At 44.4% G+C, this 17,843-nt stretch overlaps 1 protein-coding gene across 1 annotated transcript; it reads left to right on the top strand.

Annotated features, from left to right (window-relative positions):
- The first annotated feature begins 2,653 nt into the window (after positions 1-2,653).
- Positions 2,654-17,063, top strand: LOC107302581 (cytochrome P450 2D20-like). The gene is given in 11 exon segments (XM_015831699.2): positions 2,654-2,658; positions 5,253-5,412; positions 8,644-8,806; positions 9,605-9,669; positions 9,671-9,755; positions 9,880-10,007; positions 10,654-10,752; positions 10,755-10,797; positions 11,569-11,756; positions 14,460-14,601; positions 16,885-17,063. Coding segments are annotated over 11 exon segments (1,257 nt in total).
- Positions 17,064-17,843: the final 780 nt, after the last annotated feature.

Here is a 17,843-nt window from a genome sequence, read left to right as displayed (position 1 = left end):
ATTTTGTTTGTTAGATTTAAGACGGGGGTCTTCAAACTTGGCCCTTTTATGACTTGTGGACTTCAACTCCCAGAATTCCTCAGCCAGCCTCCATTTTGTTTATTAGATTTAAGACAGGGGTCTTCAAACTGGGCCCTTTTATGACTTGTGGACTTCAACTCCCAGAATTCTTCAGCCAGCCTCCATTTTGTTTGTTAGATTTAAGACAGGGGTCTTCCAACTTGGCCCTTTTATGACTTGTGGACTTCAACTCCCAGAATTCCTCAGCCAGCCTCCATTTTGTTTGTTAGATTTAAGACAGGGGTCTTCAAACTTGGCCCTTTTATGACTTGTGGACTTCAACTCCCAGAATTCCTCAGCCAGGCACGCCTGGCTGAGGAATTCTGGGAGTTGAAGTCCACCAGTCATAAAAGGGCCAAGTTTGAAGACCCCTGATTTATATGATTGATGTGATTTTGTATCTTACCTTTCTTGGCAAGGCACTCAGACTAGCAAGGTGGAAAACCAGCTGAGAAAAGTGGGAAGGTTGTGGAGAAGCAGAGACAATGAATACCATGAGGCAAGGAATTTGTAGAGGGGGGTTCTCTGCTCTTCCCCAATTTGGGAACTCACCCTACTTTTTTCTTCTCCCTAGTTTCCCTGTGGAATGGGACCACTGCCTTGGCCAGCTGGCTGCAGCCAACCTGCCTCTACTAGCTCATCTCCGCCAACTCACCTCTGTCAACTCGCCACAGGACAACTCCACACGGCCAACTGGCTGCCAGGAGAACTCACCGCAGACGGCTGGAAGGAGGGCCGGGCAGCCGAGCAAATGAGGAACGGGCAGAGTGCAGAGCACATTGGGGGAGGTTGTGGGCAGGCAGCAGTGACCAGGGGCTCCCCATTTTCACACCTCTTGCTGCCACCAGGGCCGGTCCCATTTGGACTTAGTGCGGTGGCAACAGCAGCTACGAGCCTGGCACAGCAGCGGCGGCAGAGGTTGTGAAAAATGGGAAGTCCCCAGCTGCTGCCTCCCTGCCCCCTGCCACAACGTGCTCTCTGCTCTGCGCTCTGCCCACCCGCTCACTCACGTACCTGCCCGGCTCTCCCTCCGACTGACTGCTGAAAGTTGTCCCCCTGGCAAGTTGGCCGTTTGCAGATAATAATAATAATAATAATAATAATAATAATAATAATAATAATAACAACAACAACAACAACAACAACAACAATAATAATAATAATAATAATAATAATAATAATAATAATAATAATAATAATAATAATAATAATAAAAGTTGGAAGGGACCTTGGAGGTCATCTAGTCCAACCCCCCGCTCAGGCAGGAAACCCTATACTATTTCGGACAAATGGCTGTCCAGTCTCTTCTTAAAAACTTCCAGTGTTGGAGCATTCACCGCTTCTGGAGGCAGGTTGTTCCACTGGTTAATTGTTCTAACTGTCAGGAAGTTTCTCCTTAGTTCTAGGTTGCTTCTCTCCTTGATTAGTTTCCATCTGTTGCTTCTTGTCCTGCCTTCAGGCGCTTTGGAGAATAGGCTGACTCCCTCTTCTTTGTGGCAGCCCCTGAGATATTGGAACACTGCTGTCATGTCCCCCCTCATCCTTCTCTTCGTTAAACTAGACATACCAAATTCCAGCAACCGTTCCTTATATGTTTTAGCCTCCAGTCCCCTAATCATCTTTGTTGCTCTTCTCTGCACTCTTTCTAGAGTCTCAACATCTTTTTTACATCGTGGTGACCAAAACTGGATGCAGGATTCCAAGTGTGGCCTCACCAAGGCCTTGTAAAGTGGTATTAATACTTCACGTGATCTTGATTCTATCCCTCTGTTAATGCAGCCTAGCACTGTGTTGGCTTTTTTGGCAGCTGCAGCACACGGCTGGCTCATATCTAAGCGATTGTCCACTAGGACTCCGAGATCCCTCTCACAGTTGCTACTATTGAGCAAGGTACCACCTATACTATACCTGTTCATTTGGTTTTTCTTGCCTAAATGTAGAACTTTACTGAGGTGAGTTGGCAGCCAAGAGTTGGCTAAGGCAAGTTGTCCAAGACCCGTTTCCCTGCCCCTCCGGGAGAAAAGGAAGATCAAGGCGAAGACAGGATCCCATTTGAGGCCTGCGCTGTTGAAAGCAGCCACATTACTGAACGATTAAGGACAGAAATTCAAAGCCATCCAAGGTTAATTCAAGGCCATCTGCCAGTGTTGAGTGTTGTTTCCATGCGACAAGTGATGGGCCGTTTGCTGTAAAAATACAAAGTTGTGGCTTGAACTCAGAAGGAAGGGAGGAGATGTGTGTCTGCAAGGCCTGTATAACAAAGATGTGTGGACAGGTGGGGCCCCTTTTAGTGTAGAAAACAGGAGTTGACTGTCAGGCACATCATAGGAGACATATTGCGAAGATAAAGAATAGGACTAAGACAGAGTCAGTAGAAGACCTGCTAAATGTCTTCCAGGATGCCTATTACCATAGTTAATTTTTAGGAATAGGACTGAATTAGAGCCAATAGAAGACTTGTTAGATAAGTTTTGAAATGTTTAAGAGTTAAGACTTAGAAATAGAGATGGCACCAATAGAAGACCCTTTAGATCAGGGGTGTCAAACTCGCAACGTCACGTGATGTATCGCGACGTTTTTGCCATCGCCGGCAATGGGGTGAGTGCAGTTTCGCAATGATGCATCTGGCCCGCGGGCCGACAGTTTGACACCCTTGCTTTAGATCACTTTCAGAATGCCTATTAGACCATGCTTCTTCATCCCGCCTTGAAAAACTGTACAAAAGCTTGTTGAATCCTTTGTTCTGGGTCCTGGCATTCTGAGGGCTGGGGCCCCTTTTGCTGAAGCGCTTCAATAAAAAGAAACAAAACCTGCACCCATGTCTGGTATTCTTAATCGGTTCTGCCACCAGACTAAGACCCAAACTGAGCAGAACACAAGATTGCCTGAGTCTTTGGCCAAGTTTGGAGCCGAGATAGATCCCTTTGCCCAGATGGTCATCCCCACCAGGTTCCTCACCTTTTTACAATGTTGGGATGGGCAGCCTTGAATATAGTGCAGAAGGAAAACAAGTATTCCCAAACCAGGATATCTGAGGATGGTCTTAGGCTGTTGTAGCAGTGGACTAGGACAGACATGGAGTTCATTCAAGAGGATGGGTCCCTCCAGGCATCTTCAGGTCACAGCAAGCAAGATGTCACTTTCAGACTGTTTGCACTGTGCAAGTGCCAAGCATCATCTCTGCGCCATTTTCGAAGCAGGCAGGGTCCTATTTTACTCCTTGTTGTTTTTCTCCAAAGCAGTTCCTGTTTGAGTCCTTGATGGCCCAAATATTCAAGGTAGACCCAAGCCATTGCCAAGAACGTCCACAGGGTGGATTAATTAAAATCATGTGGCTGCTTCAACAGTGCGATCAAACCCTTTCCTTGGGTTTTTATTTTTTACGTGTGTGTATCAGACATATGATATACCACTTCTCCCACTAATTGCCATGATTGGGAAAATATATTCCTGATGATGCAATGTAAAAAATAGGACTTGTCATTTCTGCAGCAATAGCAAATGGCTGGCTTGTATTTCATTTATCACCACCTACATTCCAAGACCTTTCTCACAAGCCATCTTAGGAAACCCGTCGTTTTATTTCTTTTGCCTAAATGAAGATCTTTGCATTTTTCTCTATGAATCAACCAATCAGAGTAGAGCTGGAAGGAACCTTGGAGGTCCTCTAGTCCAGCCCCCTGCTCAAACAGGAGACCCTATTAACCATTTCAGACGTGGCTGTCTAGTTTCTTAAAAACCTCCCGTGATGGAGCACCCACAACTTCTGAACAGTTACTAAATGAACTGTTGTAAGTCAAGGATTACCCATATACTAATACTGGGAATTATAGATTTTGCTGATTTTATTAATATTCTTTATGCTTAACCTATTTATTGTTGTTTGTTGTTCAGTCACTAAGTCATGTCTGATTCTTCGCGACTGTGTGGGCCACTGCACGCCAGTCCCTCCTGTCCTCCATTGTCTCCTGGACCTTCCCCAAATTCATGTTCTTTGTGTCGATGACACTATCTACCCATCTCGTCCTCTGCCATTCTCCTTTTTCCTTAAATGTTAAATCAGGGTCTTTTTCAAGGAGTGCTCGCTTCTCATTAGGTGGCCAAAGTAGTTGAGCCTCAAAGATGCTTTTTCACGAGGCAACTGGACTTTCTTGTTTTTTCTTTGAAGATGTTTCGCTTCTCATCCAAGAAGCTTTTTCAGCTCTGACTGGAGGGTGGGGAAATGGAAGTATTTATACTCCTTGCAGACAGCTGGTCATTTGCCTTCTTTCGGAGAGTCGTTAAAGCTACCTGGAGGCTTGTCTGTGTCCTCAGGGTAACCTGAGTGGTGCAAATGGGTGTGGAGCCTTCTCGGGACCGCTGAAAGGACTGTGTGTTGTAGACTGGAGATAGATGGTGTCGTATCTCTCCCCCTCTGTTGAGAGAGGGCTGTTCAGGTTTGACATAGAGGGCCTCTTTGACCCCTCTTTCAAACCAGCGGTCCTCTCTGTCCAAAATGTGGACTTTGCTGTCTTCAAAAGAGCGGCCTTGGTCTTTTAAATGCAGATGCACTGCTGAATCTGGTCCTGATGGGTTTGTTCTCCTATGTTGTGCCATCCGTTTATGAAGTGGTTGTTTTGTTTCCCCAATAAATAAACCTCCAAGTGGCCTTAACAACTCTCTAAAAGAAGGCAAATGACCAGCTGTCTGCAAGGAGTATAAATCCTTCCATTCCCCACCATCCAGTCAGTGTGGAAGAAGCTTCTGGGATGAGAAGCGAAACGTCTTCAAAGAAAAAACAAGAATGTCCATGGGTGCAAGGAAGGTCGTAAATTGGGGCAAAACTCACTTAATACCTGTCTCGCTTAACAACAGAAATTTTGGGCTCCATTGTGCCTGTAAGTCAAGGACTACCATGCCATGCCAGCTTAATCTTTCACACAAGCCGCACCAGTGTAAAAGAAGTCACTTAGATAGACATATCGTTTCTTCCATTAACCTTATAACATAATTTTCTAAACGGGATCCAAAGATGAAAATGCCCTGAAGCAGAGAGGTGGAACTGGAAGCAGACTTGCCAAAGAAGGAGAGCAGATTGAAATCCTCTGTGTAGGATGCCACTCATGGGAACAAAATCAGAAGAACAAAGGGATTCTGCAAGCGAAGTCCCAGCACACCCCTTTGAGAAGCTGCACAGAAATATTGGCGCTCAGCTTCATTTTCTTCCCGCTTGTGCTCTGCCTCCTGGTTGTCCAACTGGTGAGGCTGCAGTTTCAAAGAAGGCGCTATCCACCAGGGCCGACACCTCTGCCTTTCGTCGGATCCTTATGGCACCCCAAATTTCTTCGACTAAACCGGGAACACTTGACTGAGGTATGAGTTTTCTATCCCTTTCACCAGCTGATTGACATGGATCAAAGAACAAATTATTGTTTGGGGAGATGCACAGATAATTTATAGAATAGAATAGAACAGAACAGAACAGAACAGAACAGAACAGAACAGAACAGAACAGAACAGAACAGAATAGAATAGAATAGAATAGAATACAGTACAATACAGTACAGTACAGTACAATACAATGCAATGCAATGCAATACAATACAATACAGTATAATCCAATCCAATCCAATCCAATCCAATCCAATCCAATCCAATACAATACAATACAATACAATATGAGAGTTGGAAGGGATCTTTTATAACCCACTGCTCAGGCAGGAAACCCTGTACCATTTGAGACAAATGGTTGTCCAATCTCTTCTTAAAAACTTCCAGTTTTGGAGCATTCACAACCTCTGGAGGCAGGTTGTTCCACTGGTTAATTGTTCTCACTGTTAGGAAGTCTCTCCTTTATTCTAGGTTGCTTCTCTCCTTGATTAGTTTCCATCTATTGCTTCTTTTTCCTGCCTTCAGGCGCTTTGGAGAATATTGCTAAGTGACATTGTGGCTTTTGCGTGGCCAAAGATTTGTGCGGTCAAATCTTTCTTTGTTTTTGTAAGAGCTATTGTTTGTGCTCACCATGTCTTCTAATTGGACAAATGTTGATCTTTCTTGATAACATGTTACCAATAATAACAAAAAAAAATACATTTTTAGCTCTTCCGTTGGTCCACTTCCAACAACAATATCTCTGGTCAAGGCATTTTGCACACTGGAACATGTGCAATATGTACTCTAATACGGAATGCATAAAAATGTTCATTCTTGAGGAACAATGTGAAAATTCTCAGAAATAATCAGTCTGGAGGTAAGTGGAGTGGCGATCAACAAAATAATTGGAAGATATGTGGGAACTTCAGATTGGTAGGGCTAAACTTAGGCAATAGAAAGAAATCAGAAAAAAAATTCTAAAGACCTTAATTTGTAAGTCTCTCGGTAACCAGGCAGAGATGAGCGGGACAGATTTGCCAAACTTAGAAGCTGCTAGAAAAACCTTATTTTTTTCTGATCAGATCGTTTGATAAAGGAAGTCCTCGACTTACAACAGTCCATTTAGTCACCTTTCAAAGTTACAATGGCAATGAAAAAAGAGACTTATGTTTTTCAAACTTGCGATCATTACAGCATCCCCAAGGCCACGTGATCAAAATTCAGACGCTTGGCAACTGGTTCATACTTTATGACGGTTACAGTGTGCCAGGATCATGTGATCAGGTTTTGCGAGAGACAGGGCCAAACATTCTCCCCTCTTGCCAAAAAACCACAACACGGATGTTATCTGAAGTTGAACTTGATTCGAGGGACACACATAGCTGTATCATGACTATGCTGATAGTGTTGGGGGTCTTTTGTTGCTGTTGTTGTTGCTTGCTATAGGTTTTGTTGTTTTGTTGGGATGTTTCTACCGGGTTTTATTCCTTGTTAGCACCCTAGAGAAGGGGGGTCTCCAAACTTGACAACTCTGAGACTTGTGGACTTCAACTCCCAGAATTCCTCAGCAGCCTCTGGGAGTTGAAATTGGAGACCCCCATGCCCTAGAGCAGAGGTAGGCCCCCTTGCCCCTTTTATGACTCGTGGACTTCAACTCCCAGAATTCCTGAGCCAGCATGGGGGAACTATGGCCCCTTCATGACTGGTGGACTTCAACTCCCAGAATTCCTGAGCCAGCCATGCTGAGGGGAAAGGGAGAGGTTTCCAAGCTGAGCCATGCTGGCTCAGGAATTCTGGGAGTTGAAGTCCACGAGTTATGAAGGTGCCATAGTTCCTTCATGCTGGCTAAGGAATTCTGGGAGTTGAAGTCCAGGAGTCATGAAGGGGCCATTGTTCCCCCATGCTAGCTCAGGAATTCTGGGAGTTGAAGTCTACGAGTCCTAAAAGAGCCAAGGTTGCCTACCCCTGGGCTAGAGTAATGAGTTTGAGAGGGATGAATTGAATGAACAAACAAACAAGTGAATGAATGAATTAAAAAATAATAATTTCCCCAACTTGCCTCTCCGATCCTCCGTATTTTTAAGATCTTTCAACATCTGCTTATTTCTTTATTAAATGTACGTGCTGCCCCTTTCACTATCAGTGTGACTGGGGGCTCACAACACGATAAAAGCAAGAATAGGAAAACGGTAAAAATATTTTTTTAAAAAACTTAAAATCAACAAGGATTGGCTAAAACTAGGACCCTGACAGGTAATCCTCGACTTACCACCACAATTGAGCCCAAAATGTCTGTTGCTAAATGAGACAGTTAAGTGAATTTTTGCCCCATTTTTCAACCTCATTTCCATGGTTGTTAAGTGAATCACCGCAGTTGTTAAGGTAGTCAAATGGTTGTTAAGTGAATCTGGCTTCCCCCTTGACTTTGCTTGTCAGAAGGTCCGAAAAGGGGATCACGCGACCCCGGGACACTGCGACCGTCCTAAATAGGAGACAAGGGCCAAGTGTTTGAATTTTGATCGTATCACCATGAGGATGCTGCAACGGTCGTAAGTTGTCATGGCCCCATCGGAGCCCAGTTCGGAGGAGGAGTTGGAACTGGGACTGTCCAACAGGGATGGCACGTCTCCCTTGGCCTGTTTGGAAAGGCCAGGGGCTGAGGACGATGCTCTCACAGGTCCTTCAGGCATTGGGGGAGGCGATTGACCAGATGGAGAGCTGCCTGCCCTCACAGACGCAGGGGAGGATCAGCTGCTGACAGGCTGTAGGGCTGATAGGCAGCAGGTCCCCTCTGATGAGGAACAGCTGCCTCCCCCGCTTGATCCAAGGGCATGGAGAGCAGAGTGGAGGCAACCTCAGAGAACGGCTGCCAAGTTAGTCGGGAGGAACACCTGGAGCAGAGTGACTTTAAGGAGGAGCCGTGGGGAGTTAGTCTTTTCCAGGAACAACTGTTTGTTTTGGCTTACACTCCCCCAGCTTTGACTCGTGCCTTTTGCCTTTCGCCTTGAGAACTGCCTTTTCATTTCATTTCATTTCATTTTATTCGAATGAAAATAAAATAAAAGAGTCAGCAGTCTAGGACACGAATCTTAAAGACAGGCATCTTAAAGACCGCCTGGGATGGTTTTTCTAACAGATGTCGAAGATCTACGGGAATATCTTCACGTTGTGGTTTGGGCCGTATCCTGTGATTATATTACAAGGTTTCCAATGGGATATTTTTTCTAACAGATCTCAAAGATCTACGGGAATATCTTCACCTTGTGGTTTGGGCCGTACCCTGTGATTATATTACAAGGTTTCCAAGCGGTGAAGGAGGGTCTCACCGCCCACCCTGAAGACTTGGCTGGCCGGCCTTTGCTCCCCTTATTTAAAGCAGTGGCAAATAATAAAGGTAAGAACAATCAACTTTTTTTTTCAGATGTGGGCACAGGAGACAGGACAATGTTCATTTGCTTGGGGTCACCTCCATTGTGGTTCAGCTATACTTACAACCACATTTGTATGTAGCATTGCAGGCTAACTCTGCCCACCACCAGCAGTTCAGTGCTGAACGGCTCAAGGTTGACTCAGCCTTCCATCCTTCCGAGGTCGGTAAAATGAGGCCCCAGATTGTTGGGGGGCAAGAGGCTGACTCTGTACGCCGCTTAGAGAGGGCTGCAAAGCACTGTGGAGCGGTATATAAGTCTAAGTGCTATTCCTTCCTTCCTTCCTTCCTTCCTTCCTTCCTTCCTTCCTTCCTTCCTTCCTTCCTTCCTTCCTTCCTTCCTCCCATCCTCCTGCCTGCCCTTTTCTTTCTTTCTTTCTTTCTTTCTTTCTTTCTTTCTTTCTTTCTTTCTTTCTTTCTTTCTTTCTCCCTCTCCCTCTCCCTCTCCCTCTCCCTCTCCCTCTCCCTCTCTCTCCTGTCTGCCTGCCTGCCTGCCATGGTGGCGCAGTGGTTAAGAATGCGTCCACAGCCAGGAATTCGATCCTGACAGTAAAATAAGGACCAAGATTGTTGGGGGGCAAGAGGCTGACTCTGTAAACTGCTCAGAGAGGGCTGCAAAGCCCTGTGAAGCGGTATATAAGTCTAAGTCCCCTGGCTCTTGCTGTTGCTATCACAATGTTCTGAGAAGGGTATTTTCTCTTTCTGTCAGTTCTAAAGACTTGAGTAAGGCCAATCATCTGTCATTCTGTGGTTCTGTGTCATCAGGGATTCTGCTTGCCACGGGTCGGACCTGGAAGCACCAAAGGCGATTTTCAATGGCGACTCTGAAGGTCCTTGGGCATGGGGAAGAGCACTCTGCAGTATCAGATCCAAGAGGAAGCAGAGAATTTGGTGGAAGAGTTCAGGAAAAGTGAAGGTACAACAAAGACAAGTGCATTTATTTATTTATTTTTCCAGAAACCTGTATTGTTTTAATTGATTTTAATTTTCCAAAATGTAAAAGCTAAGACATATCGGACAGTCTGAAGTCATTTCTCCAGTGTCTGCAAGGGAAGGCAAAGTGTCAAAAAAGATCAAGATGGTGGCTCACACCATCAAAGCCCTCGACAAGGAAGGCAATTTCACCTGTCGAGAAGAGTTTATCCCATTTTCTCTAGGTGCTCGTTCAGCTTGCTAAAATTCCATTGAATCTTTAATGATATGCCTTGACTGTTCCTATTTTCACCTCTCAAATGCTAAATATATATTTATGTATTTAGTGATGGACATATCTTTTTTGTGTGTGACTGTTAGATACCTTATTGTATAAAGCCTTCCTAACCCTCACAACTTCAAGACGGGTGGACTTCAACTCCCCAAATTTCCCAGCCAGCAAGCTGTATAGTAGCCTTGAGTATTGTCTTCTCTCGGGATTGTGACAATGCAGCATCGGAGAGGATGCCAGGGCTCTGATGCCTGCCTTTCTTGGCCCTGCCTTCCCTCAAGGGAGAAGGCTGCAGCTGTTGAAATTGGCAATGTTAGAAAGTCTGCTTATATATAGCGCTGCAGAGCAAACAAAGAGTACAGTCACCATGTGCTTTACTGCTCAGCTGTTTTAAACTCTAACAGGAAATAGGAAACTCTCCCCAGAATAAACAGAACCATAGATTATAACCATAGATGCAAACTAAACACTGCCATCTACTGGCTGAATGATTCTGTAGTTGTTGCGATACAAAATGCATTCTAACATGGATTCCATCAGGCAAGGACTGGAAGGAAGTGATGGCCTTCAAGGTTTCTCAGGTATTCATTTCTCCATTTTTGTTCTGCAGACAAAAAACCAACCCAAATCGCCCTATAACGAAAAGAACCTGGTTCAGAACATTTTTGATCTCTTCATGGGGGGAACAGAGACATCGGGCACCACTTTTATAACTGGGCACTGTTGTATATGGTGCTTTATCCTGACATTCAAGGTGAGAGAAGAATCATCAGTGCAGAGAAGAGCAACAAAGATGATTAGGGGACTGGAGGCTAAAACATATGAAGAATGGTTACAAGAACTGGGCATGGCTAGTTTAGTGAAGAGAAGGACCAGGGGAGACATGATAGCAGTGTTCCAATATGTGAGGGGCTGTCACAGAGAAGATGGGGGTCAATCTATTTTCCAAAGCACCTGAAGGCCAGACAAGAAACGATGGATGGGAACTGATCAAGGAGAGATTGAACCTAGAAATAAGGAGAAATTTTCTGACAATGAGAACAATCAACCAATGGAACAGATTGCCTTCAGAACTTGTAGGGGCTTTATCACTAGTAGCTTTCAAGAAGAGACTGGACTTGTCAGAAATGGTGTAGTGTCTCCTCCTTGAGCGGGGGGTTGGACTAGAAGATGACCGACAAGGTCCCTTCTAACTCATTCTGTATAATTCCGCAGCATGCCCATTCTGCTTGGCCTAGTTGGACGTGTAGAAGCATTTGAAAAAAGGTGATCCCTCAGGGGTGTCCAACCTTGGCAACTTTAAAACTTGTGGACTTCAACTCCCAGAATTCCTAGCCAGTATGGCTGGTGGGGGAATTCTGGGAGTTGAACATAAAGATGCCAAGGTTGGACATCCCTGGTCTAGATAATTCCCTCCTCCTGGGCTGAGCTTCTGCCATTAATAGACCATGGACAGCTGAGGTCACACCTGGATGCTTATTCACTCCTAACTTAGTCAATGTGCAAAATCTTTGTTTCTCCCCAGCCAAAGTTCAAAAGGAAATTGATACCCTTCTACCACCGGGCCAGTCGATCTGTTACGAGGATTGCAAGAAACTTCCATACACAAATGCAGTGGTGCACAAAATCCAGCGCTTTAGCAACATCATCGCGATCGGAGTGCCCAGATACTGCATAAGAGATACGATGATCCAGAAGTTTCTCTTTAGAAAGGTAAATGAATTCCTGTGTTCTGGAGCCTTCTATTCCTCTCCTCACCATATTGCTAGAGGAAGCACATGCAATACAGGGATTCATCAGTTAACGATGATAATTGGACGGAGAACTCTGTTGTTAAGTGCGATGTCATGTGACCACATCAACTTACAATGGCAGTTCAGGCAGCTCCTGTAGTGCTCTTTAGGTGAATTCTACACAGTCGTTAGGTGCAATATCACACAATTGCCATTTGTGACGTCCTGTCAACTTTCCTACTGACTTTGTGTTAAGTTTTGAAGGACGGTATTTGCTGTTGCGGCAATTATTGTTTCTCACCTTGCCAATGAACTCGGAGGGAGAGAAAAGGATTGGAATGCAGACTTCAAAGATTAAGAAAGCAGCCTGTGAGAACCAAGGACGGTTCACCAGGTGTCTGGCCAGACCCAGAGACAATTTCTCATAACAATGATTTCTCCTCTAATTGGACAACGTGACATGACCATGCTTGTTAGAAGCCAGCAGTGAAAGTTGCAAATGGCAGGACATTGCGACCATCGTAATTGCAAGCCAGTTGCCAAACACATGAATCATGATTAGTTGTTTCACTGGTTAATTGTTCTAACTATCAGGAAATTTCTCCTTAGTTCTAGGTTGGTTCTCTCCTTGGTTAGTTTCCATCCGTTGCTTCTTGACTTGCCTTCAGAGGCTTTGGAGAATAGCTTGACTCCCTCTTCTTTGTAATGATCCCTCAGATATTGGAACACAGTTATCATGTCACCCCTAGCCCTTCTTCTCATGAAACTACATACCCAATTCCTGCCACTGTTCTTCATATGTTTTAGCCTCCAGTCTCCTAATCCTCTTTGTTGCTCTTCTCTGCACTCTTTCCAGAACCTCAACAACTTTTTTATATCGTGACAACCAAAACTGGATGCACTATTCCAAGTGTGGTCTCACCAAGGCCTTAAAAAGTGATACTAACACTTCACGTGATCTTATTTTATTTTATTTTAGCTCTCTGTTAATGCAGCCTAGGACAGCGCTGACTGTGGGAAGTGTAATGGTTGAAACTTTGAGGACCAGCCATAAGTCTCCTTGTTCAGCACTGTTGCAACTTTAAGCACTTCCTGAACAAACGGTTGTTAACAGAGGACTACCTGTACTTGTATATATTCATAATCGCAGCTATTGTTCTCCAGAAATGTCAGACTTCAATATGATCAAAAGCTGGAGCAAGTCAAGCACACAGGGGAAAAAAAAGCAGCAATAATTTATTGGCCTTTTTTCATACCTACAAGGTCTTGACCAAAGCTATTCCCAAGCAACTAATAGTAGCAATAATTATCACTGTTCATTTGTATTGTGACATGTGCTATTTCCTGACACGCTTTTTCCCTCCTACAGAGCAAAGAAAATGAGAACAAGATGTACTTTATGTGCCCAAAGTTCCAAGGGGGGAGGTTATGTTGTGACATTGTGACCCATATTTTGTCATCTTTGGGGTTCACTATGAAGTGGGTCTGTTTCCAATGACCGTTCTTCACCCTGATTTCTCGATTAGCTTGTCCAGTTAGTCCTCATCGATCCATGTCTGAAACTAGGGCTATTCTTTGTTAATGCTGAAGCGCAAATATTTAAAGCATACAAAGTCCTTTCTTTCTTTGCGCACACCACAAAAAGGGATGTTTGATCTCTTTTGAGTTGAGCTCGGCTTCTGTCACTTCATAGAGACGTATACATCATTTTTATGGCAACAAATCAGAAATGGTTCCGCTTTACTTTCCCTCAGGATAATTTTTTTTTTCAATTGCCCAGCCTAAGGTTGAGCTCAGATGTCCGAAAGGCAACTGGACTTCATTGGTTTTCCTTGAAGATGTTTTGCTTCTCACCTTCTTCAGAAATGAAGAAGCTTCTTGGATGAGAAGCGAAACATCTTCAAGGGAAAACAAACTCCATTTGTCTTTTGAAAAAGCACTTTGGGGACAACCATGACCTGGATGACTGAGAATCTCCACAGAGGTTGAGCTCAGATAAATTTCCTGATGGTTTCTCAACCATCAGATCCAACCTGCTTCATTTTTTTTAGATCAGCCAAAGTCAGCTTCAAAAATTAGGTTTATTAGGAACCTTTTCTTAAATTTTTTTTTTAAAAGATTGTTGCTTAACCTATTTGTATTTTTTTTAGAAGAGTGATCTTTAAACCCATGAATTGAAATTTGTCACTTCTGCCTCCGTTGCCAGCAGATATAACCATTTTTTTCCCTTCCCTTAGCCCAGGGGTAGGCAACCTGGGCTCTTTTATGACTCGTGGACTTCAACTCCCAGAATTCCTGAGCCAGCATGGGGGAACTATGGCCCCTTCATGACTCGTGGACTTCAACTCCCAGAATTCCTGAGCTAGCATGGCTCAGCTTGGAAATCTCTCCTTTTCCCCTCAGCATGGCTGGCTCAGGAATTCTGGGAGTTGAAGTCCACCCATCTCCGAGTGGCCAAGGTTAAGAAATACAGGCCTAAGCGAGGGGTAGGCAACCTTGGCCCCTTCATGACTCGTGGACTTCAACTCCCAGAATTCCTGAGCCAGCATGGCTCAGCTTGGAAACCTCTCCCTTTTCCCTCAGCATGGCTGGCTCAGGAATTCTGGGAGTTGAAGAGCCAAGGTTGCCTACCCCTGCCTTAGGGCGAAAGGCAAAACGTAAGTGCTCCTCTTCTTTTCCACAGGGCTCCATCTTTTTCCCAAACATGGCTTCTCCCTTGTATGATGCCAACGAGTGGGAGACACCCCTCGCCTTCAACCCGAACCATTTCCTCGACAAGGAAGGCAATTTCACCTGTCGAGAAGCGTTCATCCCATTTTCTCTAGGTGCTCGTTCAGCTTGTTAAAATTCCATCGAATCTTTAATGATATGCATTGACTGCTCCTATTTTCACCTCTCAAATGCTAAATATATATTTATGTATTTAGTGATGGACATATCTTCTGATTATGGGCAGCTTGAAACAAAGAGCTACCGTCAACATTCCTTTCGTGAACAGTAATCTGCATCAAGAGTGTTTTAAATAAGAAAAAATGACTTTGTGGTGGATTGTCAACAGGGATGTCTGTAGATTGTGGTAAAAAAAATCATGATGGCAGCCGTGAAGATGCAATCAAAGCTCCACCTAGTTTGCATATTCTTCAGTCGTACAGCTGTGGCCACCATCTCATTTTTTATTTTTTATTTAAAAAAAAAAAAGTATCTGGTGGGCTCACTGCTAGGCATGCCACATCCTAGTCTTAGCTAGTTTGCAACAGTAGCCTGTTCAGTGGAGTTGCCAAACTAACACACATTGTGGATCAGCTCCAGCCACAGATAAGAACATTATATTAGGAAACATAATATGATTATGTAAATTTGCTCATACGTGTGTTACGAAAATGCCGATACATAGATAAATCAACCAAAAAACAAATGAGGCAATGGATTGAACTTGTGTGAACCAGAGAGAGAGAGAGAGAGAAAGAGAGAGTGAGAAAGAGAGAGAGAGAGAGAGGCGAAGAGAGAGAGAGGAAGAGGGAGAGAGGGAGAAAGAGAGGAAGAGAGGGGGAAAGAGAGAGAGGAAGAGAGAGAGAGAGAGAGGAAGAGGAGAGGAAGAGAGAGGAAGAGAAAGCAAAAAAGAGAGTGAGAAAGAGAAATAGAAAGAGAGAGAAAGAGAGACAGAGGAAGAGAGAGAGAGAGAAAGAGAAGAAGAGAGAGGAAGAAAGAAAAAGAGAGAGGGAGAGAAAGAAGGAGAGAGAGAGAAAGGAAGAGGAGGAAGAGACGAAGAGAGAGAGAGAGGAAGAGGGGGAGAGGAAGAGAGAGAAAGCAAGAAAGCAAGAAAGAGAGAGAGAAAGCAAGAAAGCAAGAAAGAGAGTGAGAAAGAAAGATAGAAATTAGAGAGAGAGAAAGAGAGAGAGGAAAAGAGAGAGAAAGAGAAGAAGAAGGACGGGGAAGAGAGAGAGGAAGAGAGAAAGAGAGAGAGGGAGAGAGGGAGAGGAAGAGAGAGAGGGAGAGGGAGAGAGAGAGAGGAAGAGAGAGAGAAAGGAAGAGGGGGAGAGGAAGAGAGAAAGAGAAAGCAAGAAAGAGAGAGAGAAAGAAATGAAAGAGAGACAGAAGAAGAAGGATGGGGAAGAGAGAGAGGAAGAGAGAAAGAGAAAGAGAGAGAGAGAGGGGAAGAGAGAGAGAGGAAGAGGGAAAGAGAGAGGAAGAGAGGAAGAGAGGAAGAGAGGAAGAGAGGGGGAGAGGAAGAGAGAGGAAGAGAAAGCAAAAAAGAGAGTGAGAAAGAGAAATAGAAAGAGAGAGAAAGAGAGACAGAGGAAGAGAGAGAGAGAGAAAGAAGAAGAGAGGGGAAGAAAGAAAAAGAGAGAGGGAAAGAGAAGGAGAGAGAGAGAAAGAGGAAGAGGAGGAAGAGAGAGGAAGAGAGAGAGAGAGGAAGAGGGGGAGAGGAAGAGAGAGAAAGCAAGAAAGCAAGAAAGAGAGTGAGAAAGATAGAAATAGAGATAAAGAGAGAGGAAAAGAGAGAGAAAGAGAAGAAGGACGGGGAAGAGAGAGAGGAAGAGAGAAAGAGAAAGAGAAAGAAAGAGAAAGAGAAAGAGAGAGGGGGAGAGGGAGAGAGGGAGAGGGAGAGGGGGAGAGAGAGAGAGAGAGAGAGAGACCTATACAAATGCAGATGTAAAACCATCAGAAAGTTTATCAAGACAAAGAGACTTAAAATCTGCATACCCCACCCAAACTCTAGGAGTCATTAGCCCCGTCACCAGGGAAGCAGGATATGATAATAGGATTAAACCACAGATATCAAGGCCTAGAAAAACCCTCAGAAATAGTCTCAAAGTTCATGCCACAGGAACAGGAAACTATTCCAAAAAAAGGCTAGAGGGGGTATAAAAACCTACTACCCATGTGCTCAGCCCTTCTTCCCTCTGCTCTTTCCTGCAAGAACCATCTTTCTGCCTCTTCAATAAACTGTAACCTTCTTCCCAAAGCAGTCGCCATGTTGCTTATTTATCCCCGGCTTGGATGAACCAGGATGAAGACTTTAATCCAACAACAGTCATAAAGTTCCTCACCTCTGCCCTAATCACTCCCTTCCAGCACTGATTTGTTGTTTTCCTCTCCTCTCCTAGGTCATCGAGCATGTTTGGGAGAAAATTTGGCAAAAACAGAGATCTTCCTTTTCTTTACCAACCTTGTTCAAATGTTCAATTTCCACTTGGCTGACAGATCAAAAGATATAAAGTTTGACGCGATCTGGGGAGGCACTCTGCATCCGCATTTCTTTGAGATCTCTGCAATTCCTTGCTAGGCCCCTATGCCAGGTCTGAATAGCAGCTGTGGATACTGAATAGCAGCTGTGGACTGGGAATCCAAGTAGCTGGCTCTGTCTCTTCCAACTTTTGTCTGAAAAACAGCCCTCCTTGTTGCGAAAGAAAAATGTATACAACCTAGTCTCGTTCTGCAACATGGGCTTTTGAATACTGACAGGCCAGAAACATCAGCCCTGGGCTGTTTTCTATGTTATTGTCATTTATCTAGTTCTACTTGCTCCCTTTTAACTCACCCCTAATCTGACCACTTTTAAAATCAAATTTCAATTATTTGCAAAAAGCAAGAGAAGGAGGAGGAAAAAAAGCACTTGAGCGTTCACCACTTTTTGAATAATCTCCTGATGTGTTGTTCGTCCATCGATTTCGATGAAGACTTTGACATCTTATGGATTATGGACCATCAGTGGTGTGTCTGTAGATGGCTGATTAGACCGATGTTAGCACGGAATGTTCTGCCACATACTGAACAGAGAAATGTGGACACTATTGCTTCAGCATTTGCAGCTCTGGCTTTACAGAGTGCTCGCTTCTGTTGTGCCAAGATTGTCCTTCTGTGTTCATATGTCTGGCAACCCTGGTAAACCAGGGTACGCCATGTCGGTCGATCATGCGCCAAAAATTCCCAAGAGATGGTGTCGATATCCAGGGACTTGAGAGATGCTTTCAGCGTGTCTTTGTATNGCTTCTTTTGTCCCCCGTGCGATTGCTTTCCTTGAGACAGCTCACCATAGAAGAGCTGTTTAGGGATGCGATGGTCT

The sequence above is a fragment of the Protobothrops mucrosquamatus genome, unplaced genomic scaffold, assembly GCF_001527695.2.
Source record: "Protobothrops mucrosquamatus isolate PMUCROS unplaced genomic scaffold, P.Mucros_1.0 scaffold_276, whole genome shotgun sequence".
Taxonomy (NCBI): Eukaryota; Metazoa; Chordata; class Lepidosauria; order Squamata; family Viperidae; genus Protobothrops; species Protobothrops mucrosquamatus.
This window is presented reverse-complemented; position numbering and strand designations above follow the sequence as displayed.